Below are 25,741 nucleotides of genomic sequence, written 5' to 3'. Positions count from 1 at the left end.
AATTTCAATTTACTGTCGATCGTCATTTATATATCCCGGACTGTACCGACACAGGTGAGAGATTTTTCTTTATCGTGTCTTAACTGTCGAGAGTGGCAACGAGTTAAAGGAATAGTTCTGAATTTACTTGGGTTGATTTTCGTATCATTTTTTAACTCTAGCGGATCAGTGCCTATTTGTAAGGTACGTATCAATCAAAAAACAGATAAGCTGTGTTAAATTTATATTTTCACCTAAAGTAAATGTTTACCTTTGATAAGAGATATAATAATACGCAGCCGAGAACGCACCATTGAATCTGGATGGCAGTTTATCATGATTATTCCGATTGAAAGAGCTTTTTTGGTTCTGGTTTTGACAAAGTTTTTATTTAGTCCACGGACATTTAAAATGTGATCAATCACCATATAATTTCATTCAATTTTAATAATACAAGTTTTGCAAAGCTATGATTTAGAAGATGCCCTATACTGCCCATAAAAGCATAAGAGTCCCATATTGAAAAGCAGCAAGCCGAGAAAAACGCTTTTCAAGATTTGCATTTTCATTGAGCCTTATTAGTGGGACAACCATATTTTAATAATTTTTTTCGAAATTTGCCAAACAAACCTGGTAATCTGATTTGTGCATTGTGATTCAGTGGTGATACAGAATACAATCCAACAGATAACTCATTTTCGACAAAAATCCATATGGGATTCTTAAGCTTTTATGAGCAGTATAATGGAAAGAAGCCATGTGCTAAATAATAAAAAATTACACCTATAAATAGCATGGACGAAATTATCAAAATGTATAGAGGAACACCACTGTTTCAGATTTTCGTCAATACACGGCGTTGCAAGCGTCCAAGCTTCGCTAAGTCTAAGATTTGTATAAGAATTTTATGGCTTATCAATTTAGCTAAGTTTGTAAGTCGATTGCCATATGGTCAGCTTTTTTGGGCTCGGTTCCCAAACTCTTCAAACAGGATAAGAGATTTTTCTAGAACGAAAGATAAGAGGCGAATGACCATAAGGTTCAAACCTCTATAACCCAAGACCGAACATCCGTCGAATTGCATAAAATATTATGAGTTGAGAACAAGCGTTTTCGACAAAATGTATCTCATTTGCGATATGAAAAAGTGAATTTAAAACTAATGTAATTTCGAGAAAGAGATACCGCATATTTCTTAAAATCATTCAAAGGCTTCAAAGGAAACCATCCAATATTTGATGAAATCATTGTGATCAATCGCGATAAGTGGGTACCTAAAATACCACAAACATTTCAAAAAAAAGTCGATTCGGTGAGATAACGCATGTGCGGGTGAGTCGCCGCACCGTTGTCCCAAACTAAAAAAATGTGAACAAAACTAATTTTAGCTCTCGTTGAAGTTTTCTTGAAATAATTTCGCAACATTCTGTACTGGGTGGACACTATTGATTTTCGAGGACCTTGTTGCCACCGCCTAATCTCCAAGTGACACCGATGCGGGTAGTACCAGACCAGCTACATATCTCTTCATCGAAATGCAGTTCAATTCCTTTTGCATTCTCCCAAAGGTGCTGACCTCGTCCGTACCATTGTTGGGCATGGATTGGGTGAGTCTGCAGAACAGCTTTTGCACAGTTGAGGGTTTTCTGTCACGCCTGAGACACACCCTAGATCAGATTGCTTTCCGATTCGGCGGTAGATTGCGTAATGTGTGCTGGCTGACAGTGCAGTGGATAGCTAGTGAGCAAACTGCTCAGTAATATCGAGCGGGGGTGGTAGAAGAAGGGATACCGTGTTTTTTTTGCCAGTTCCTTTCGTATCCATAATGAGCAGATTTAAAACCTTGTCGCGAAAGTGGTGGTCTACTACCGCGGGCAGATAAAAGGCACTGTCCAAACAAATTATTGACAAAACAAGGTCGGGCTTGTCAGGCTATTACTATGGAAATAATAGCTGCAAAAAACTACACTGTCCGAATGCATGGCTTATTAACGGTGGAAAATTGTTGTGCACTTATGTTGATAATGGTTTGATTAATGATGGTCAGCACTTTGCTTTGGTACGATCCCATCGGGTCGAAACATTGATACGTGCTTGCTTACGAATGGGCAATGGAGTATTTTTATTCAGAAATAGCTAATTTTAGTGATTGACTAATCAGAGTCGGCTGCTCACAATCGGCACTATTCACATGTCGTCGGAAGGCGGATGCTGTGTCTCACGTGCAAGGTTTCAAGTTTCCTGTTCAGCTCGTCTCGACGAAGCTTCTTATCGCCACTTGAACATCTTATTGTCACTTCCTCTGTGGTTTCGTCAGGAAGCAGAAGCTGAAATATTAAAATATCTGTTAATCTTATGTGGCACCAGGAATTCCATAAAAATATTCTAGTAAGTTTATTTTGAACATTAAACCACAATGAAAATTGTTTTTGGTTCCTATACATTTAGTGTCCCAAGGAATTCTGTATTTTTTCTCTAAATAAATTTATCTTGCACAATCTTTCATGTCGTTATGCATCGTTCGACTTTGACATTGGAATATTTCACTTTGACCAATCGACAGAGTGGTCACACCTGTCAAGCGTAAAATGAAAACTACTTCTGAGAAACCAAAATCAATGTCATTGTCGAAGACGAAGACGAAGACGGGACCGATTTGAATCGAGGTAGTCTCAATAGCCCGGAGGCAGAGTTACATTGTGTGTACAAAACTAAACATGAATGAAAGGGTAAACGTTTTCACAGCCTCGAACGTAAAGGCTTGGTGGCAAATGAAATGATTATTAATCATGTTGCCCATTAGCTTTGCGGAGTGATATTCAATATAAAGGCTAAACGCTAAGGCCTTACTTCAAAGGAGAAATGTTTAATAATGCGTTTTGATTTGTCTAAAATTTGTTTTATATCGCCTCTAAACAAATTACTTCTCAATTATTTTATTTTGATAAAATTGGTGTTGCAGGTTAGGGACTGTTCATAAACCGCGTTGACAAAACTTTGACCATTTTGAATTTCAAAAACTAACTTTACATTCGCAATCAGCGATGTCCAGAATTCTTAACTCCATGTAATTGTAATAAAATATTGACATTCTACCACGAATAATTTATCGAAAGCATAGGCGGCTCCAGCCGGTTGACAAAGGGGAGCGAACCTTCTTGGCAAAATAATGTTGAATTTTGGAAACTTATTTTTTAATACAGTTTATATTTATAGTTTGGTGAATAGTTGAACAAATTACACGATCCTTGAATGCAATCACTATTTTTCCTTCTGCTAATCTCCAGGGATTTTCATTTCGCCATTAATCCTTTTATTACAAACAGCTCATGGTTGTTCTCTTTGAGCTGTTCCTATTGGTCAATCTGTGTTTGTTTTGCTATAGCAGATATGTTAGTGATACAAACTCAAAATGCATTTTCAGTAGTGTCAATTTCCCGTAAAATTAATACAAATTGAGCTCATCCCATAAGGTCGTGCTAGCTTCCATACTGGAGTCGGTATTTTCAAGAAAATTATTTTTCGGAACGTGTCCAATGGGAAATAGACGGAAAGAATTGAACCGGAAACGGTGATAATTCACCATTTATTGAACATACTGGGAAAAGATATGTCCTCAAGTTGGAATCGAACCAGCGATCTACCAGTGTCTAGTTGGGTGCGTTAACGACTCCGCCATCGAGGATCTGGGATGATGCATCACAGATTCCCAACAGTATCGTTATCCCCGCCACAGTCTCAATATCTACAGTGGACCGTTCTACCCCCAATACCTCTCATAAGGGAATCGTCACCGCCCCTTCTCAGGCAGAATTCACGCGTTAGTCTATTTTGAGCTCCCCTGTGGATTATGTTCAGGCTCGAGATTTTTTTGTTTTCATCGTTATGCTTCCCATTAGCTAGTTTTGACACCGCCAGACTATAAGCTATAGGAAAGCGTGTTGAAGTCTGCCCTCAAAGCCCATCGACTGACGCTAATGGCAGAGCCAGCCGTCGATGGAATTTACATATATTCTTTGTTTTGACGTGAGTCTAGTTTTTACCTTTTTTCAAGGCACCCAACTAGAGACTGGGAGATCGTAGGTTCGATTTCTGCTTGAGGACATATCTTTTCGCAGTGTTTCCAATAAATGGTGAATTGTTACCGTTTCCGGTTCAATTCTTACAGTTAACTTCCCATTGGACACGTTCCGAAAAACCTAGGAAAAAAGGTAAAAATAAGACTCACGTCAAAACAAGAAATATTTATCGAAAACTAAATAAGTGAGCCATTAGCACAAGTCCAAGTACAAGCTTTGGTTCAACCACATCCGTTAAAGGTCAGCCTAAGGAGAAGCTATAGATTTCACACAAGCAAGTCATTTAGGACAATTGATCTTTGACTTATTCGTCAACGATCTATGTCATCATGACGAATGTACTGTGAAACTCGTCAGGGTAACAATTTAGCACTGGGTGGAAATATACCTATTTTGACTATACACTCCGTAGAGTGTATTTGTTTAAATGTAAATTATGTTTACCGCTGTTCCATATGATCGTTCACTTTTTACGTTAAATTTTGTTTATATTTTTGTTTGTGAAGGATTTTGTTAGTTCAGATAGGTGTAGTAAATTTTGTTAAACATTTGTGAATAATTAGCATAGGGTTTAGCTAGGCTACCGCTCTCCTCTTGTGAAAATACGTGTGCGCTAGTTATGCTGCTCATAGTTGACAGCTATGTGATGAGGCGGATTGTGTTTGTGATGGTCGAGTGTGGAAGGCGCCATCGGGTTTTGGCTAGATAGTAACGAACCACGGCAAAGACATCGAAGACGTCTTCGATAATTTTCGCGATAGTTTACCGCCACAAGGACAGTAATGCGACGGAAATAAAACCCGTCAGAAAGTGCCGGCCCGTGGTTCGGGTACTCGTTTGTTTTGTGGCGCTGGATCGCCGTCGGGAGAAACTAATTACAAAGGAGCTTTCGCTTTCCCGTCTAACGGTAAAGAATCCAGACGCACCAAACCGTCCTCGCTGGGAAGGATAAGCCGAACGAGCCTTGCTCTCCTTCCCAACTAATAGCCAAGGAGAGCGAAGCAGGGTAGATAGTGGCTCCCCCTGGTAGGAACGCTGCGGTCGCTAGGAAGGTTCCAACAAATGAGCCTTACTCACCTCCCTAGCTAATAGACAAGGACCGCTGCCGGAGCAGCCAGCTGTGATACCAGACCAGGCCGTTGTTGTCACGACCGTACGGAGAAACTCGCCCGCCAGTTCGTCAGCAGTTACCAACGAAGCACTGTAGTGCGTAGCGAAGGGGGTCGGGGGAATAAACGGTAAAGTTAAATTTATATTTGTTTGTTTACCTTTTTGTTTTGATACGAAAATCCAAAATTCCGGTAGAAGCACCTATGTCGCCCTGAAAAGAGGGGTCCACCGGGCAAATTTATATAAGAACCCGAGTAGTGGGCAAACCGCTACTTACAACTGTACGCTGACTTGAGTGGCGAATCCGTCTCCGAAAAGACTACAAAAATATCACCCAGAAGGTAAAGAATCTAACAGAAACCCAAGCAACTAAAAACAGTCAGAGCTCGGGCCCATTGACATCAGCCCATAGCATCAGCTGTCCCAGGATGGTGCAGTTTCTGTTATGGGCAGATCTACCAGGCTGCTATAGCAGCAAGCTAAATTCACAAAATTGTTCACAGTTTGGTCCAGTAGACATATTGGACGACAATGAAGCGGAAACTGAAGATGAAGGGAGCAGTCACAAGTGACTTTGATCGGAAGGATTGGTGGAATTAGCTTGCTAAGACCGTGACTGAAGAAAATGTGGGACAAAGTTGTCCCATCTGTAAATGATCTAACCTTTAATACGTAAAATGCTGGTTCTGTCGATTGGTTTCACATGTGCTAACTTTGAATCATTATGAAACATTCGATATTGTGATATCGGAAATATTCCTAAGTTAAAATTTATTTTATACTATTAGTTTCGCACTGAATTAGAAATGATTATGTAATAGGGAATTTCACAAAGGGTTTGAATTAAATTTACTGGTATCAAACAAAAGAGTGAGAACAATGTGTTATATTCATTCAATGTGAAAGTATACCGTAGCGGTTGATGTTAAGTATTGACATAGCCATTCATCTATTCCTGGGTACAAGAACAGTGACAAGGATGTCGCACTAAAGAGAGGTGGTGTAACATTTGAAAGAACTTCTTTTCCGATATTCTTAACGGTGTTCAAGTGATGGGAAAGCGAGAAGACCTATCAGACCTGACGATATCAATAATGCTCAAAAATATCCATTTTCACCTAAAAGATGCTATCTTTTAAAATTTCACAAAACTTTGGTTTTAAACTGTGAAATCCCGTTCCAATTCTTTTCGAAAATTTCTTCACAATGATTTAGTTGGAACCCTAAATCCCTGCCATCACTTGACTTTGCTCCCAAGCCCTGTTCGATGGGAAATTTTTGGAAATCATGAGGCATTACAATGAAATTTTTGATTCTCAATTTAGAATTTGATTCTCAATTTATCAAAAATTTCATTTATTTTTAGAAATATTTCGACAGAAAAAATTTCGATTTTCAACATTTCATGTACTTCCTTTGGATTTTTTCGAATATCATGAAATCAATTTTCAAACGCCGCCGATGTCCGATTGAACTAAAAAATGGCAAAGATTCCTTTTTCGATGTAATAAGCATTTTATGTAACACTTTATGCCAAAATTTAAGATGACAATTTTCATTGCTATCTTCCCTTTTGAACACACCTAGTTCTCCCTACAAACTTTGATTTAAACTGTGAAGCCCCGTTTCAATTTTATTCATAGATTTCTTCACCAGGGGTTTCCTGGGACCCCAAACTTTCACCATTTTTTTTGTTCTATTCACGGATCGTGTATTGAACAGTGTTATACAAGAAGAATATTTTTTCGTCTAGTCGCCTGTTAACAATAACATTGTTTGATATATTGTCTCCAAATTGTTACTGAAACCAACAATTTATTGTTTCTCCTGAATAAAGGAGGAAAATTGTGAAAACTTTGTGTTCCAATATCATCATTTTGAAACCTGATATTGCTGCTACCGCATGGAAAGTATAACATTGGGCATAGTGTAATAATTTTACCAATCAGTTATCATTCTTTTTATATGAAATCTTCTGTGCACATTTGTGACATGTCATACATATTTTATCATCAATACACACTGATGACACGTATGCGAGCGACTTTAGTTTATATTTTAAGCAATATAGTCAACCGATCTTCGTATGAATCGAGAGATTACTACAGAAAAGATAAAAGCATCGATTGCCTTCTCCGAAAAGCTTCCAACATTTATATTTCAAGATATTCAATCTTAAACATTTAAAATCGTTTTTCTCGAAAGGTGGCTTGTCATAAGGTAGCACAACACCGACGATGTATTTAATTCTGCCTACACTACTTTTGAACTATTGATTTCCATGTGAAATTCAAAGTAAAATCATTTGTTTTACTATTTAATTGAACACGCACATGAAAGTGATGTTTATGTTCATATGGTTTTATCGTGTGGATTATTTTCAGTGCACGGTAGGCACGGTGTTCCTAAAACCGTTATTAACAAAAAAATGCCCATAACTTTGTCATACGGCATTCGAAAGATACAGTATCCAAGCATCATCTCAGTGAATTTCAAAATTATCCATCGAGAGATTCGAGAGAAATTGCGATTTGAAGTTTTATGACACGTTTCATAAGGCTACCAGCAAACACCCATGGGTTTGGTCCTATCTCTATAAACAAAAAAATATTTGTCTACTTCTTTAGTACAATTAACGATGAAACGTCTACCTGTTCAATAATGAAAAAATAATTAGAATCGTTCAACAAACCATTGAGATATGTCCTTTTGAAGTAAACATTCCAACTTTTATCCATTTTTTTTTAATTTACACATTATATTTAACGTTTGGTAGACAACTATTTTCATATTTTTTCAGTGCACCATATAAATAACACCTTTTGTACATTATATTTATGTAATTAAATGGTAAGGTTTTCCTTTAAAAACCGCGACACTTATAAACGATCTAAATAGTCAATGGACAAACATGGATTCACGCTTGAAGTCCGGTAGAAAACCCATCTATGACCGCATACCACATCCAAACCGTTATAAATTTCGATTCCGTCAATGAAATATTTTCAAACTTGCAGTTGATATACTTGCTTACTATATCTTTCGAATGCCGTGTACTAAATAAGTAGACAAATATTTTTTGTTTATAGAGATAGGACCAAACCCGTGGGTGTTTGCTGGTAGCCTTATGAAACGAGTCATAAAACTTCAAATTGCAATTTCTCTCGAAACTCTCGATGGATCATTTTGAAATTCACTGAGAAGATACTTGGATACTGTATCTTTCGAATGCCGTATGACAAATTTATGGTAATTTTTTGTTAATAACGGTTTTAGGAACACCGTGTAGGGTTATAGCGCCCTTGCTCGTTCGCTCCTTCTCATTTCGCTACTACCGCAGAAGACGGTAGTATCCAGTCGATGTCGACCTACAGATTAATTGCCATCAATAGACGCACTAGGAGGAATGACAGAAGCTTGTGAATACTGGGTACTTTTCACTATTTGACGACCAATCTTAGAATTTTACTGGCTTGAAATTATATGATCTTTATTGTAAGAAAAATTTCCGACCATATATTTTACTTCAAAAGTGTATATTCTTTTACTTTCATACATTTTAAACGGGAAGTCATGTATCAAAGTATGAAGATTGTTCTTTATTGTTTTTTTGTTCATAGAGTGGATTTTGTTTTTGTTTCTGAACTTTCACTATTTTTTTTAAATTTTACATTATATTTAAACATATTCGAAAAATGAACGATTTTCTTCAAAATTTCTGGCTACACCACTATGTGCAATGAATAATGCTTGACCTATTTTTGACCGTCTTACGCAAGTATCAATTAAAGTTTCATAGCACGTTACAAGCGTCTGTTTGATAAATGGCTATAAAATCGTCATAAAACCTAAATTGTTACTAGATATCCTAATCTATTCCAGCGAACTTTATCGCACCGTTGCTCTTGCTCCTCATATAAAGAACCTGGCCTTAAAGAATTCTTCAGAATACGGTAATTTCGAAGCAAGAAAAATGTTGTTGCTCATAACAGGATTGCTTACGCATATCAATACAATGTACACTGCTGGTCAATAAAATAGGTGTGAGATAAAAATACATGAAAAATTTGAGTTTTCTCTAAAAATATTGTTATATTCAAATCTTTCATAGTTAGGCACAGTCGCAAATATGAAAAAGAACACTTATATTTTTAAATTACATGTTATGATTTATCGTAACTCTCTCTTCTCCATGAAATCCAAAAAAGCACCTGTTCAATAAAATAGGTGTATTGTAATCCATTGCATTAAAATTTTCCAATTCAAATGATTTTAAGACTTTAATATTTTTAACAACTAGTAGCCTGTGTAACCTCCCTTATTCGACCAAATTTTATCCATTCGTCTTGGCATTGAGTCATTCAAACGCTGGTAAGTTTCCGTTGGTATAACGTACACACCTAGAAAAAATAGTGTGAATTTACGTCTCCTGACCCTGACATATCCCAGTCAAAAAGGGCTAGTTGCTGGCTAACGGGGGGCTATTTGCCAACTCGGATGCGCTAATTGCCCTACAATTTGCCAGCAAATTGCTGGCAATTAGGGAGCTATTTCAAATGCAACATTTGGGCGATTTGCCGCCGTCATTTTTCAACCGCTCTACCCGCCCTTAAATCGCCCCCAAATCGCCCAGGGAATGCGTCATTTAATTGCCCTTAATTGCCTAATATGAAAATTATAAATATTACTTATTTTCGGATTCATTGTCTACTCACATAAACTTATCACTACACTAGGAACTTTAGGAAGAATCAATGGTGAAATTGGAATTGCACACCAAAACTTGCCACTATCTGACTTTTATTAAGATTTTAGGTCAGATATCTTGTTCCCCTGTATTTACGCACGATTCCACAATTTCCCACATTCATTGGCTAAATGAAGTGCACTAGACAAACGAAATATAAGCGAGAACACGCCAATCGTTAAAAAAAATTATTTTAAGTTTAAGCCAAACATGAACCGCCATGTTTGAAAAACGCAAAAACAACCAAGTCCATTTCAGCCGCCAGAAAATTTGTCTAAGTATTGAAATTGCTTTTAAATCGCATTTGTTCCTAGGGGCAATTAGCATAGGCGAGTTGAGTCAAACGTCAAACTTTTTAAATCGCCTGACCATGTTCGTCCGCATTTTTTTGACAGGGATACGAGCATCAAAAATGACTTAGTTTTACGTTTGATTTTAATTTTACATGACGTTTAATTTCGTTAATCGTGTAAATTTACTTCTCATATAGCGTTTGTTCTGAATGGTAGGAAGTGTAATTTTATGTCATTGCGCATGTAAAGCATGTGTTTCATGTAAAATTAAACGGAACACGGTAATGTTCCGTCATTTCGTAAATTACGGTTTGTTGAATTATGTCATGTTTACAATTACGTCAACGATATAATTCAGATTTTTTTTGGTGTGTACCATTCCTTTTAAACTGCTTCCCACAAACTTCCTTATTTGTGATATTTTGACTGGATAGCTTCTTTTTAAGTACATTCCGTAGATTTTCTACTGGATTGATGGCAGGAGATTGGCAGGGTCCGAAATTATAGTCACTTTATTATCCCAACATCATTCCTTTACATACTTCGATGTGTGTTTTCGATCAATATCTGGCTGAAACTGCCATATAAAGGCACGTTATCTTTGGCATAGGACTGCATGATATTCTTTGGGATGTCCATCCTTTACCCTTGCATTCGAATCTTGCCATTATAGTGGTGTTGCGGAAAATAGGATCTGCGCCATTCCACGAAAAGCAGCCCCAAACCTCATTGTTCTCGCCTCTGTGTTTTATCATATTTTGCGTGTGTCGCAGATCAAACTCAAACCTTGGACGTCTAACGTTTCGTTGTGCATCGGAGGAAAACAGGTCAAATCTTCGATTCGTCCCTCCGAAGTATATGCCATCATTTTTTGATTCATGCTGAACCAGGCCCATTAACGCTATTGAAAAGCTAATTGTATATTTCTTCGAGGGCTTTTACTTCGCTATAGTGGAACTTTCTTAGCAATTCCTTCTGGAAGATTGGAATTTTACGGCCTACGGCGAACTGTTCTCGGACTTACCACATTTCCAATTTGTGCTGAATTAGTCCTGGATGACGCGAATGGATCTGATTTCACTAATGTTGCAATACGATGGTCAGCTGCTGTAGATGTTTTCTTGGGTTTTTTGCGTGTCTCCTTTTTTCAAAGATTTTAAGGCATTTGAAACGAAGCTTTCGGAACGCCGAAGTGTATTCGTGATTTTTTTGTACGTCTTATCTTCTTGAACAAAAAATCTTAGCAAAATTCGTTCCACTTGAGTACAGTGAGCTGCTCAACTCATTCTATATCAAATTTTTGACTTATTTAACATTTAAATACATTTATTAGCACGCGGAATACAAATTTCACCAAATAAAACATTTAATGGAATTATGTAACATAATAACCCGTTAATATATTTCACACACCTATTATATTGACCACACAAAAAAGCCTGCGGTAGTCTTGTTTTGCATCTTGTCAAAGATTGCAAATATAATCAGCGCCAACAACCCACACTAAGAAAAATTATATGGTAACATTTACCATATGAGGAGGTTAACTTGAATTTGCGAGTATGGTGGTTTTTAACCGACTATAGCGTCAGGTCATTTTAACCACATCCATGTTCAAAATCACTATACAAGAGCTTTGGACCATAATAGTACTATTGAACATTCTATTGTAAGTATGACCATTATAAGTGGGATGCTCGGTGTAAGAATATGCATAGTTATCTTCACCTGGAACTGTTTGTTATAACTAAACCAGGAGAATGGAATGTTTTACTATGCATTATGCATAATAGTAAAATTGAACACTCTGTTGGATGAATGACCATAATAAGTGAAATGCTTGGAATAACAATAAGCGTAGCCATCTTGACCAAGGCTTGTTTGTAATAACTAAAACATTGGGATTTTGACATTTTTAGATTAGTTATGTTAAAATGGGATATCGTTGCTATGGAAATGACGCGCCAAATTGTATAAATGGTAAAACTGCATTTGAGCGAGCTTCAGTCAATCTAGCTTTTCGCAATTTTTCACGCATCTCTTAGTTTATTGATGACATACATTTTTTATTAAAGATAATAATCGTTTCAGCAACCAAAACCTAGTCTTCTATTTCTGCCTTTACGATTAGCTAAAAGAAACGCAAATTTTATGATATTAATACGGTGTCATTAAAAGAAATTGAAATATTTACTCACATAGTGAAATATTATTTAGCAAAGCATACACTTAGTACTACAATCCATTGCGGAACATAATATTCTGTTTCCTAGGGCTTAGAAGCCAATTCTTAGTGCATAGACCTTGGTACATTGTAAGGCTAGTGCTACGCTTCTATTTGGCCACTAAATATCTTTCCTTATTGGAACTGGACTTGCGAGATCATCGCTTTACCGTAATATCACAGAGATAATATAATTGAAATAGCAAAAAAAAAAAAAATAAAATTAATAAGTGCACTAAAAAGCACGCTCGTGTTTTATGTACACAATTTTTCACTGTAATGGCCTCATCAATGGGAACGCATACATTAACTAGTTTTATGGTTGTTAGTAGTACAAAGCATTGTCAGCTCAAAACCACTATACGCAAAAGGTGTTCACAACCAAGATCACGTCCATATAAATAGTGTATATAGTTATTCCGATCTTTTCATTCATATAATAACTATAAATTTAGTGTTCACGACTTCTTACTTTATTGTGTAGAGAACAATCAAACGAAAAGTAGTTATAACAATGACAATGGTGATTTCAAAGATGTTTACCATGTTCATATTTTCATTTTTACTTTTATTTTAATAGTGTTTCTAACTATTCCATCGTCCGTCTTTTAATGATAGATATTGTTGGAGTGAGCATGTGGAAATTGTCATAAATAACAACAGCATACTTAAGCGGCAATCAATTTTAGTAGTATTTATTACGATACAGAAGTTTAGTATTATCGATCTCATGGTCATTACTGCTATGTTTGCAAATAGTTAAAACAACCACGAAAGTCAGGTAATAGATACCAGAGGATTTTTCTCAGTGCACTAGTAACTTGACAGATACCAAGGCTCGTGTGTGCGGTAGGTGTGATTAAGACTGTTTTAACTTGGTATGTGTAATTAAGAGAAATACAAAATAATCTACCATACACCTATGTTATTGGCCAGCAGTGTATGCTCCATGTCCTTGCTAGACGGTGATAATGTTCAAACTGAACTTAAATTTAAAATATTAATCACATTTAATTCAGTAAACTGTCTTCTCTGTCATGTTTGGTAGTTAAGTTTGTGCATGCAGCCAGATTAAGGCCAAGCCTGCATTTCTTGCTCATTGATTCGTTGATTCAGGTGCCTTTAAACAAACCCGCGACCACTCATCAAGCTTACCAATGATTGTCTTGGCGCGAATGGGAAAATGAAATTTAATTATGTCGAAAACTGAACCATTCAACTGAACCCTGGCTCTTGATGCCAAGATTTAGTGCGGTCAACCGAGGTAAACATTTTTTGAATGAACCGAACCGGACGACACGGAATGACGGGGACAAAAACTGCTGTCCACAGGCATGCGGTTTTTCGAACAAGCCCGAGAATGGCCTCCAGGGGCACATGTCTGCGCGAAGGTTTCGGCGTTGAATTATTTTGCACAATCTCTGTCTGCGGTGTTCGATAGCCAACATGTCATGACCTTGAAACGACGGGTTAGGGTCACACCTTCACATGTGTGTATGGGGTGGGAAGCGAGTTAACCGAGCGACTAACAAGCCTGACTGTCCCATCGACCAGCCCATTTGCTTTAGTTGTCCTCCGAAGTGCCACTTATCGGCCTGCTGCGACGTGACTAATCTCAGCGTGAGGCTAATCTCAAGAGGACCTAATCTAATATTGTGTCTCTGTGTGTATGCCTTACCTTATTCGCTGAAACAACTGCATCACCATCCGCCTCGTCCATTGACGACCTAGCGAACGAGAAGAGTTGAGTTTTTAGACCAAAGCTAGCAACTTATTTCGCAACTCTAACCTGTTCACGCCTTTATCATAAACGTTTGGCACAATATCATGGAATCGATGATTGGACTTCAAATGTCGAACTTCCTGCTGCAATCGTTCATTTTCATTCTCTAAATAATCAATCTGAAGGAGAACCCAAAAATTAGCCGAAATAAATTGAATCATTTCCTCATTAGAACTTACACTTTCTAGCTCAAACTCCAAATCATCGATGATGGCGTATGCACCGGTCAAGTCCTTCTCCAGCCGGTCACACCTGTTCTGCAGGTCTCGACAACGTATTTCCAGCTCTTTATTTTTACCAATATCGGAGACTGTCCCTGCAAACAAAATTACAGCACATAAGTCAAAATTCGTAATTGCCCACATAAACGCACAAATGCGAGCAGATAAAGATTTTTATTCAGCCGGCGCGGTACCGACATACAGAGTGCTTGGACGGGCTACGTGACTACATACAACATTGTCGTCGTCGTTGGCGGCGTGTGGCTTTCTAGCGGGGTTCAAATCTCTCCTGATGCATTAGATCGTGCCTGGTGGTCGGCTGAGAAATGTTGATGTCATGTTGGTAGTTGCGTTCTCTTTTGACCCGCTTTTAAAGATTCGTTGCTTCGCGCGTGCTCATACTTAACGCCAAAAGGGTGTCCAGGAGTCAATTTTGGAAAACTGCGTGAATTCGCAGATTGCAAAAAACGTATAATAAAGATATGAAGCGCACCAAGAATGACTCCAAAATATGTGGTTCTTTTTACACATTTACAATTAGTGATCTGGGCCCCTTCAGCAGGCCCGTGGCATGCGGTTGGCTGGGTTGGTCCTCGCGAAGAGCGACAGCCTTGGTGGGGGATCAGAAATGCTGATCTGCTTTTCACAATAAGTGAAAATAAGTCAGTCCTCTACTAGCTGGCTATTTTCTTATAAGATTTGGATTTCAGTGTTTCGAATATCTTTTTTTCCATTTTGGAAATCAAAACAACAAAGAAGAAAATCCAAACGCAAAATAAAACAAAAGTTTATTTGCTTTATTTGTGGACTTCGCGAAGCCCTTTCGAGGAATACACTTTATTTGCTTCCGTTGTGACTAAGAACCATCGAAGGCTACAACGAGAAATCATTTCGACGATATTCCAGAACGAAGACGATTATCTGACGGTTCTGCATGTAGGCCTTTGCATATGTTTAGTACTGTCAAATTCTGCACACATCCATATTCTTGCCACTGAACAGGAATTTCTTTTAAAATAAATCAGAATAAGTGTATCATTTATTTTTCACGTCAGTATAAGTGTTCGTTCGTTTAAATTATTGTTCGAAAGTCGAACTAAAAAGGAAAGCCTAATTAAACAACAATTAGCGCCAAACTAGGACTCCGCCAAAGCACAGTAATACAAAACTGGTCAAAACCTCAAAAATGAAATGCAATATTCTTCATCAAAAACATTTTTCCTTTGGTCCAAATTAGTTGATTTAGCAGCCTGTGAATAATTTTGGTGTTTGAAAATCTCTAACTATTTTTAGATGTTTTCAGATTTCGAGCTCTTTTAACCCTCATCCACAATTGCAGCTTGTCGACGGATGCAATCAGCCTGATTCCATCAACGACGTTCATCTGTTTTCTAAGGAACTGTTTTCTAAGGAACTTCTAAGGAACTGCTATGGCAGCGACCTTTCCCGGCCAGATCCACAATTGCAGCTTGCCGATGGGCACAATCAGCTAGAACCCATTACCGACGCCCATCTGCGCCCATCAGCTTACCAACGGACGTGATCAGCTTAACTCCGACGCCTGTATGTTGACAACAAAATCTGAAAGCAGAGACTACGATATGCTCCGGTCAGATAACAGCAGTCTAAAACAATTAGAGCAATTTTAGTTCCTGCTTTTGTTTACACAGGTAAATGCAATGAATGTATATGTTCTTCCAAAGTAGGACATACAGATGCTGCTCCCGCTGAAAATCCACCCCCATTACAGCCAGACGCCACCACCATCGCCGCTCGTCTTTCTACCGCTCAACCATCAGGATACTATCTGGAGGAACAACTTAGTATCTACTACCAGAACGTGAGAGGACTACGCACAAAAATTGACGAGTTGTTCGTCGCTGTTTCAGAGGCCGAATATGATGTCATTGTTCTAACCGAAACGTGGCTGAATGATCAAATCCATTCGATCCAGTTATTCGGCCCAAGGTACACGGTTTACCGTAAAGATCGCGATCCAGACAGTACAGGGAAAAAACGTGGTGGTGGTGTGCTTATTGCAGTGTCCAACCGGCTCTCGTCCAAACATAAAACGGATAGTAACGATCTCGAACAACTATGGGTAGATATTCGCGGGCGCGATACTAATATTTGTGTAGGCGTAGTATACATTCCCCCTGATTCCGCAAGTGATATAGATATTATTCAGAAGCACATAGACTCAGCACTTGACATCGCAACTTCCATTCAACCCAACATGGCTCATCTACTGTTTGGTGACTATAATCAGCCAGGACTTCTTTGGAAGAGTACACCCTCCGGTTATGCCTTTCCAGATCCTTCTGAATCTATCTTTTCGAGAGCGAGTATTGCCTTATTGGACGGAATGTCTATATTGAACATGCTGCAAATGTGTACCGTAAATAACAGACGAAATCGAACCCTGGATCTCCTGTTCGTAAATGAAGAAGCTTCTATTAACTGCGCCGTTTCAGAAGCCCTTGAGCCATTAGTTTCCTGTGACGCATATCATCCTCCTCTTCTAGTAACGCAGATTTGTCCCCAGTTGGTTATTTTTGACGAAATTCTGGATGTCAGGGAGTTCAACTTTTCGAAGACTGATTTCTCCAGGCTTCAAAGTTCACTACAGGCAATTGATTGGGAGACTTTGTTAAATTCCGCGATCGATGTAGATGTTGCCGTAGAAAAACTTTCACTGGTCCTGAAACAGCTATTCAGAATAACAGTTCCCGCACCACGTCCCCGACCAAAACCGGCATGGTCCAATCGTCAGCTACGTAAACTGAAAAGATTGCGAGCAGCTGCGCTTCGGCATTACACCAGCCGACGAAACCCCATTACAAAACGAGAGTTTATTCAAGCTAGCAACAGTTACAAGACATATAATCGGTTCCTCTATTCAAGACACGTAGCACAAACCCAATCAAACCTGAAACAAAATCCAAAGCAGTTTTGGTCTTTCGTTAACGGAAAACGCAAAGAAAATGGGCTTCCTTCCAGTATGTTTCTTGCAAGTGAAACATCAAGCACTCCAAGCGGCATCTGTGACCTATTCGCTCAACATTTCTCCAGTGTGTTTAAAAAGGACTCGGCTAACTCCACTCAGGTGGAATATGGCCTTCAGAATGTCCCTCATGATGTAATTAATGTAGGTAATATCCAATTTACTGACGAAGACATTTTAACTGCCATGAGAAAGCTAAAGTCTTCAACATCAGCAGGACCAGATGGTATTCCTTCCATTATACTGAAAAGATGCGCAAGCGCATTGTGTACGCCTTTAAGGCTAATTTTCAATCAATCACTGTTGCAATCGGCGTTTCCCGTGTGTTGGAAAAAAATCAGTTATGTTTCCCGTTTTTAAAAAAGGTGATAAGCAAAATGTTGCGAACTATCGTGGCATAACCTCACTCTGCGCTGGATCAAAGTTATTTGAGATATTAGTAGGAAACGTGCTGTTTCGTGAGACCAAAGCATATATATCGAAGGATCAACATGGCTTTTTTTCAGGCAGATCGACAACTACTAATCTAGCCCAATTCACTTCGCTCTGTATTAAAAATATTGAAGTTGGATCTCAGGTCGATACTGTATAGACGGATCTCAAGGCAGCATTCGATCGTGTAGATCACTCTCTTCTACTGGCAAAGATAAAGCGGCTGGGCGCTTCGTCAAATTTCACAGGGTGGCTTAAATCATATCTCGTAAATCGTTCTCTATCTGTAAAATTAGGAAATAGCGAGTCATACAGCTTCATTAACTTGTCGGGAGTGCCTCAAGGGAGCAATCTAGGACCGTTGCTTTTTTCGTTGTTCTTCAATGACGTTTGCTATATTATACCTCCAGGGTGTAAACTTATATACGCTGATGATCTCAAACTATTTCTCATTGTGCGGTCAATAGAAGATTGCGTGGCACTGCAACGACACTTAGATGCTTTTTGTAATTGGTGTAGTCGCAACTTGCTGGCTCTCAGCGTGGCCAAATGTTCCATAATATCTTTTACTCGCAGAAAAAATTCAATACTCTGGAGCTACACCATATCAGGGGAATCGCTAGAGAGAATGACAGTTATCAGAGACCTCGGAGTACTCCTGGACTCACAACTGACATTCAGAAATCATTACTCTCATGTTATAGCACAGGCAAATAGAAACCTCGGCTTCATTATAAGAATCGCCAAAGAATTCACTGATCCATATTGTTTACGGGCACTTTATTTCTCACTAGTTCGATCTGTCCTGGAAGCTTCAGCACCCATTTGGTGTCCTTATACGAACATTTGGATCAACCGAATAGAAGCAGTGTAGGCAAGATTCCTCCGTTTTGCTCTTAGAACCCTCCCATGGCGTAACCCAGCAGAGCTACCACCGTACATCGATCGCTGTCGTCTGCTCGATATGGAAACCCTAGCGAAAAGGCGGAACACATTTAGAGCAGTATTTGTTGGGAAGATATTAACTGGTCAAATAGATGCTCCAGATATTCTCTCACAAATAAATATCTATGTGCCCCCTAGAAATCTCAGATCGCATAACTTCTTAAGACTGGAATTTCAGCGCACAGAGTACGGTCAGAACGAACCCATTAGGGCGATGTGTAATGTTTTTAATAGTGTTTATGACCATTTTGACTTTTCTGTATCTTGTGATGTTTTCAAAAATAGACTAAGAAGGTTGACTTAGATTTTAAGATTCCATTTTTGTAATTTTTGTTCTTGCAATACTGTGTACTATGTGATTAAGTTTAATTGTAGTGTAAAATCATTGTAATCAACTGTGAAAAATTTGAAAAGATGATGGGTTTTTACGCCCATTTGAGGATTGCTTCTGAAGCGTATCCTGAAATAGGCTTTTCCCATTCTAGAAACATTTCATGTAGACCAACACAGGTCAGATGAAAAATAAGAATAAATAAATAAATAAATAATAAATGCAACGGGTCTCAGAGGCCCGGCTAGTTACAATTCTCTAGTTCCAAAGAACTTAAAATTTGAAATAAGAATGATCGAGCGTTTTCGGGCTTTCGATTCTCTCTCTCTCTCTCTGATAAAACGACAAAGAAAACGCTTTCAATTTCATTGGGTCTTAAGAACGATGCTTCTTGAAGTCACAATTTTAGTTTGCCTTTTTGAGGATTAACACACCTAACTGATAATTGAAATTAGAACATGTTCATTCAAAGTTAATCCCAAATATCTTCAAAATTCATGCACGTAACATCAATGTGCAACAAAAATTAACAATGGTTTGAAAAAATTCTTGAATATTGGGAAACTTTATCATTTTAGAATACAGAATGCTATCTTAACATATATAATCTTGAATATTCATCATTACTTTTACTAAGGTAGGAAAAAGCAGAAAAGAACGCCATTAGTTGTATATTCAAGTAAATTTCATCTTCTTTCAGAATATCATCGTGTTCTAATTAAATAATAACAGAAGATTGAACGCATCTATGACTTATGATTGTTTTTGAAACTAATCAATGTTTCGAAGCAGTCGAGGGAGTTCGAGATAATGTAAAGATATTTGACATTTACCCTTCGTTCGTTGACAGATTGAATAAAAACAATAAAAAGGTCTTTTCTTTCAATTGGCTTCAAACTTCTTTATTGAAGCTCAAGAGGCTTCCAATAAAGAAGTTCGAAGATATAGCAGGGATCACTCGAGGAAATTGTCACGTACATTAACGAAGATATTTTAACTGGTTAAATGGTAAATTCTGACCCTATTGTATCAATTTTTAGGCATGAGCGAGTGAGTGATAAATTATAATACCGTAAACCGGGGTGACTTTGATCATCGGGGTGACTTTGATCACTCGTAACTTTTTTCGTAGATCGCATATTAAACCAGAATAATCGACTGAATCATTTTAATTTAGAACAATTTTTACTCTAAACATATAAAATACTGATTTGTTATACTTTTTGAGTATATTGTTCGGTTTTGGGGTACAAAAACTTCAAATACCCGAAATTTGACTTTACCTTATGTTACGAAGCTTCGTAAAGTGTCTATTTTTCATAAAACAAATAAATCTCAGATTTGAGCAAAAGTAATAAATTACAAGCGAGTTTTCATTTTCCTTTAGATTGGGATATGCCAAATTTAGTTTTAAGAGATTGTTTACTTTAAATACATTTTTTTGTAAAACTAGCTGGCAATTATTTTAAATTATTTTAATCTAAAATTCACAACATTTTTTTATTGTTCAATATTCCATCGTGTTAAAATGGATGAAACTTTGTGCACATTGATAAAGCACTGAAATAAAATAATTTTAGCAGTTTTAAAGGTTTTCAGAATCTTTTATTCTAGTTGGACACAAATTATACGAATTTTGGTTACTCGAATTTTAAGTACATTGAAATACTTTGTATAATACCAATTAACATCTATTTAACAATGAGTATCTTTCCAGAATTAGTTTAAGCAAACATTTGAATGAAAAACATTGACATAAATAACTTAATGTGGATGAACATGCAGGTTATCAAAGTCACCCCGGAACACGAAAACGGACTTCTACTTGAAATATTTTTTGAAAAAAAATAGCTGTAAGCGGACAATTTTAGGTAAAACCATCCAATCTTGTGCTCCATACACCAGTACATGGTTTAAAAATTTTAAACTTGAAAAAAATGTGTTGCGCCTAAAAATATGTAATGATTACTTCGAAAAGTGATCAATGTCACCCCGGTTTACGGTACCCACAGGAACTAGAAGACTTACTAACATCCATTATTGTTTAATTGCTAAATAACTAATACCTATAATTAAATAAAGCCTATTCAATAAATAACACTAGTTTATAGCATTTCTGAACTCAATAAGCTGCTAATTATATTCAATGTAAAATCGTATGCTGAGCTCGAAAATGAGGCCACAAACAATTACAGTAGAACAGTTTTCGAGTTACAGTAAAAAAAATGAATTTCGCCTTTAAAATAAAAAATATGTTCAGTATAATCCAAATATCTTCGGATGTAGTGCATCAATACGAAGTATTATAATGTTTAATTAAAGGTTTCGTTCGTTTGAACATTTTGTTTTAGTGCGACTACTGGTCCTGACGTTATTTACGAGGTTATTGATTTTTTTTTCTTATTTTTCTCATTATTGCCTTTCTCATATAGAAAGGTTATGCAGTCAGGCACGTAGCCAGAGGGGGGGCTAGGGGGCTAAAGCCCCCCCCCGAAACTTTTCAAAAATAAATTTAAAAAGCAACATGTTTTTCGGTAACTCGTAAAAAAAATTGTATCTTGTTTGGTTTCAACAAATTAATGGGAGAATGGTGAGGAAGATTGCTATTTCGAACCACCGAAGACATCGGTCACGATATCTACTCAGTATGCCGAGTCTGATAACACACTTCCTTTCATATAGTGTGACTCGTCGGAAGAACAAAAGAAACTGTTACTTTAATTCTTGCTGGGGTGATCCGTCGGATGATTGAATCGTAGAAGCAAGAAGTGGTGCTCCAGCCAAACGTGGAGGCTATTGGCTATTGGAATTTTTGCATAACCGAATTTCATGATGGGAAATATTTGCTGGAGGTGAAAATAGAGGTTATGCTTACGAACATCGCCTTTAACGAGTTCTACCTTGTCAGGTATTCAGTACTTATGTTACTCAACAAATTAGCCTAGGCGAAAATTAGCCTAAATTTGCAGAATGCGAGTCATTCCACGATTTACAACTATAATTTTAGTTCCCTTCCATTTTTTTGCACTCTTTAGCTGAAAATTATAGACACGATTTTTTTACTTTGGCTGAATTTGATTTTTTTTTTCAAGTTATGAGTTTTTGAACTTTATAAAGTACTAGCTAATACCCATCGCACGTTGATGCGATTTTCAACGAAATAGGAGGAAACCATAATTTGTTCCGAAGCGTCTTCTTGTAGGCAGATAATCCTCACCAATAGCACACAAACACGCTCCATAACAAATTCCTACTATGCATAAATTTTTACGGCAATTGGTTAAGCCGTTTGGGAGTCCATAAATCACATACATACAAATATCGACTTTTAATAATATAGTGATTTTTTAAAGTTTTATAAATTTAATAGAATTGGACATTTTTCATTCCCTCATAACTGAGAAACTATTAGATTTCTGGAAAAAAGCATTAAATAATAAAAGCTGCGTTTTCGGAAGATCTCGGCGGATTTTTTTGTAATATTTGTTTTTGTTAAATAATTTATGTATTATGCAAATATTAGTAACAAATTTTTTTTCAGGGTGGAGCCAAAAAAATCTTTTTAGCTTTTTCAAATAATTTATAATTATATCGAGAAGATTGTGTACAAATTTCAGAAAGAAATTCGAAGTATTTTACGAGATATTTCAATTACAATAGGCCTATCACTAGGCGTTTGGTGTAAAATTGCCTTGTTTTAAGTTTATAATTGTAATATCTCGCAAAGTATTTTGATATCCACTCCCAAATTTTTGCACAATTATTTTAAAAATTGGTCCAACTTTAAAAAATTCAATTTGTTTCAAACAATTGCAAATTTCATAAGTTATATAACAAAATGAAATTGCTATTTTTTTCAGTGAGCTCATTGAGTACACAACTTTTTTATTTAATATTTTTTTCCATATATCGAATCGTTTCCGAGCTAGGGGCAGATCACTCGAAGAATGTATAACAAATTTGCATCAAATTAGAAAAAATGCATTTAATTTCCATTTTTGCATCAGCTTTGCACTCCCTCGCAGAAAAGTTTGTTTAACAAGCGTACTACGCTGATCCACTTTGTTCGACGTTTTGTTAAATGTAGGGCTAGTTTTTCTGTAGGGTTTTGACGTCTTACACGCAACGCAAACAACATTGCACGCAACGCAAAAACATTGCACGCGACGCAAAATACATTATGAATTTCTATTTTGATGGAAAGAAATGCATTTAATTTTGCTGATTTTTAAAAATGCATCACAAGTGATATGCCCCTAGTTTCCGAGTTATAAGTGATTGAAAAATGTTCAATGTTATAAACTTCAAAAGTTCAAAAACTAATAACTTGAAAAAAATCATATTCAGCCAAAATAAAAAAAACGTGTCAATTACTTTAACTAATGAATGCAAGAAAAAAAATTGGAAGGAATTCAAATTTTGATTGTAAATCAGACGTGGAATGACCCATATATTTTGATCCTATTGATCACCAAAGATCCTCCTTCCTAACTGGGGTATGCCAAAAAATTATGTTAGCATGATGCATTAGAACTGGTAATAGTTACAGGACGCCAGATCAAGAAAATAGAAGTTGAACCATCTACAATTCGTTTGCTAAATCAGAAGATTTTGTGCAAATTTCGACATTCTCTTCGATCGAACATTTTATGGATATTTTTCTACTCATTTCGATTTAGCGTCATCTACACCTTTTAAACGTGTAGCTTAGAACACCTTGCGTTTTCCAGCACCGTCAAGGATTGTCATATTCGGTTAGCGCATAAATACTGAGAACTCTAGAATATCCATTGTTGCAACAAGAGTAAATTGTAACTTGTAAATAAAAATAAATAATAAAAATCAAATTAAACATCAATAATTCGTTGATGTACTATAGCCTTTCTTGTGACAAAGAACATGGATTGTCTTAGATTTGGCTTTGTTTTCATTAAGAACTTTTCAAAATTTCGTTTAGTTTCTAGTGACAATATGAAGTAATTAGAACTAAAAGCTTTATGCAGGGGCGGGTAAAGCGTAGTTGGTAAATTGATTACCTTTTACGCAGCTCATCACGGTTCGTTCATCAATCCCGCACATGTAGGGTTAGAAATTTTTCTAAAGAAATTTTCTAACCCAAAAAGAGGCGAATAACCATAAGGTTAAAACCTGTATAATCGAAATAAAAAAGCTTTATACAATAATTTTTTAAGCCCCTCCCGAAATAAACTCCTGGCTACGGGCCTGTATGCAGTCACTCTAAAAATCGTCAACCAAATCCCGGCCCTGGGAGCCGGGTGTCATATGCCATTCAACTCAGTTCGTCGAGATAGAACAGAATTTCCGTGGCTTTTGGTATTATCGCACTCATTGATTATACCTCAGTTGATTTTACCATAATAGATTGAACAATGAAAACGCGACCCCTTTAATTCACTATTTTGCATTGATTTGTCGTAAATACTTTGTTTACAGCACTTTTAGAACTTTCTATGGCGCATATTTTTGCAGAAGTAACAAAATTATTATCTCGTCCATTTGAAAAGTTATGAACGATTTTTGTTGAAAAATGCATCATTCTTAAAAATTCATAAATTTTTAACAGAAATAACGCTCCCGCAGTTTTTTCACTAAAAGCTAGAAAAGTTCCGATAATTCAAATGAAATTAAAAGATTGAAAAATCATTTACATTTGTTTTGAAAACCGCCTGTAACTATGCAAACATAAGAGATAGAAATTTTATTGCTTCGGCAAAACTGTGCATTTATAAAAATTTATAAAAACCTCTAGAACAAAATATTTGCGACAAATTGACACATAAAAAGATATTATTAGAAAACCAATTTTTCAAGAGCCACTTAAATATTGCAAAAATTATAACGCATGAAACATTAGAGATAGCCATATAGGGTGATGAGCCTATTTTGGCACCTTTAGGGAGAGGGTCGCACTATTTTTTGAACAACTTTAAAAGAAGCCATGTTATCTATAACCTTTCTCAGCATAAAGTATCAGTGTACTGTTTCTTAAACATCTATATAATGCTTCTATAGCAGAATTGCCGCAATTTTCAGCATAAATGAAAATAAATGTTCCATTCTGTGCATCTATTCCCACCTCAACGATCCAATTATCGCCTCATGGGTGTGCCAATTTCCACCTCATCGAAAAACAATCTAGTTGAAACGCAATGCCTCATATTCCATTTGCGTCGATTCTAATTAGGTATGCAGATCATGGACGCCAACGTGTGATTTGTAAAACGAATCATTCTGCTTTTTTCAGCCGATCAAAACAAACGTAAACATCACGCACATCAATGAAACTCATCAGCTGTTAGTAGAAGAGCGCCCAGAATAGCGCACGCAGAAAAAAAACCATTCGAAGGTTAGCAACTGGAATGACAAGTTTCACATCACACATTGCTTTCTCCCGATCCGAATTGTATGTGCAGATGAAAATAAAATATCTGCAATCAACAATTAGTTGAATAACTTAAAGTAATTGATTACTTATACCTGAAATTGCATTAAATTATATTTACAAGTTCATGTTTTGGTTTGGCCGCACTGGTGATTCTTTTCTGTATGATGGATACAAAAAGTTGGTTTTG

At 36.9% G+C, this 25,741-nt stretch overlaps 1 protein-coding gene across 2 annotated transcripts in view; it reads right to left on the bottom strand.

The window, feature by feature from the left end:
- Positions 1-25,741, bottom strand: part of LOC131682501 (thioester-containing protein 1 allele R1-like) — a 244,953-nt gene that overhangs the window by 104,507 nt on the left and 114,705 nt on the right. The window contains exons 14-17 of one of the 2 annotated variants that reach the window (XM_058964015.1): positions 14,395-14,531; positions 14,222-14,334; positions 14,111-14,159; positions 1,218-2,306 (exon numbers count right to left, since the gene is read on the bottom strand). In XM_058964015.1, coding sequence (XP_058819998.1) covers positions 2,163-2,306; positions 14,111-14,159; positions 14,222-14,334; positions 14,395-14,531 — 443 coding nt within the window. In that variant the 3' untranslated portion in view covers positions 1,218-2,162. Of the gene's footprint in view, positions 1-1,217; positions 2,307-14,110; positions 14,160-14,221; positions 14,335-14,394; positions 14,532-25,741 lie in introns of those variants that run through there. The other variant, XM_058964014.1, reaches the window with a different exon arrangement.

This window comes from Topomyia yanbarensis, chromosome 2, assembly GCF_030247195.1.
Source record: "Topomyia yanbarensis strain Yona2022 chromosome 2, ASM3024719v1, whole genome shotgun sequence".
NCBI lineage: Eukaryota > Metazoa > Arthropoda > Insecta > Diptera > Culicidae > Topomyia > Topomyia yanbarensis.
The sequence above is the reverse complement of the archived record's forward strand: the minus strand, read 5'-3'. Positions and strand labels throughout refer to the sequence as shown.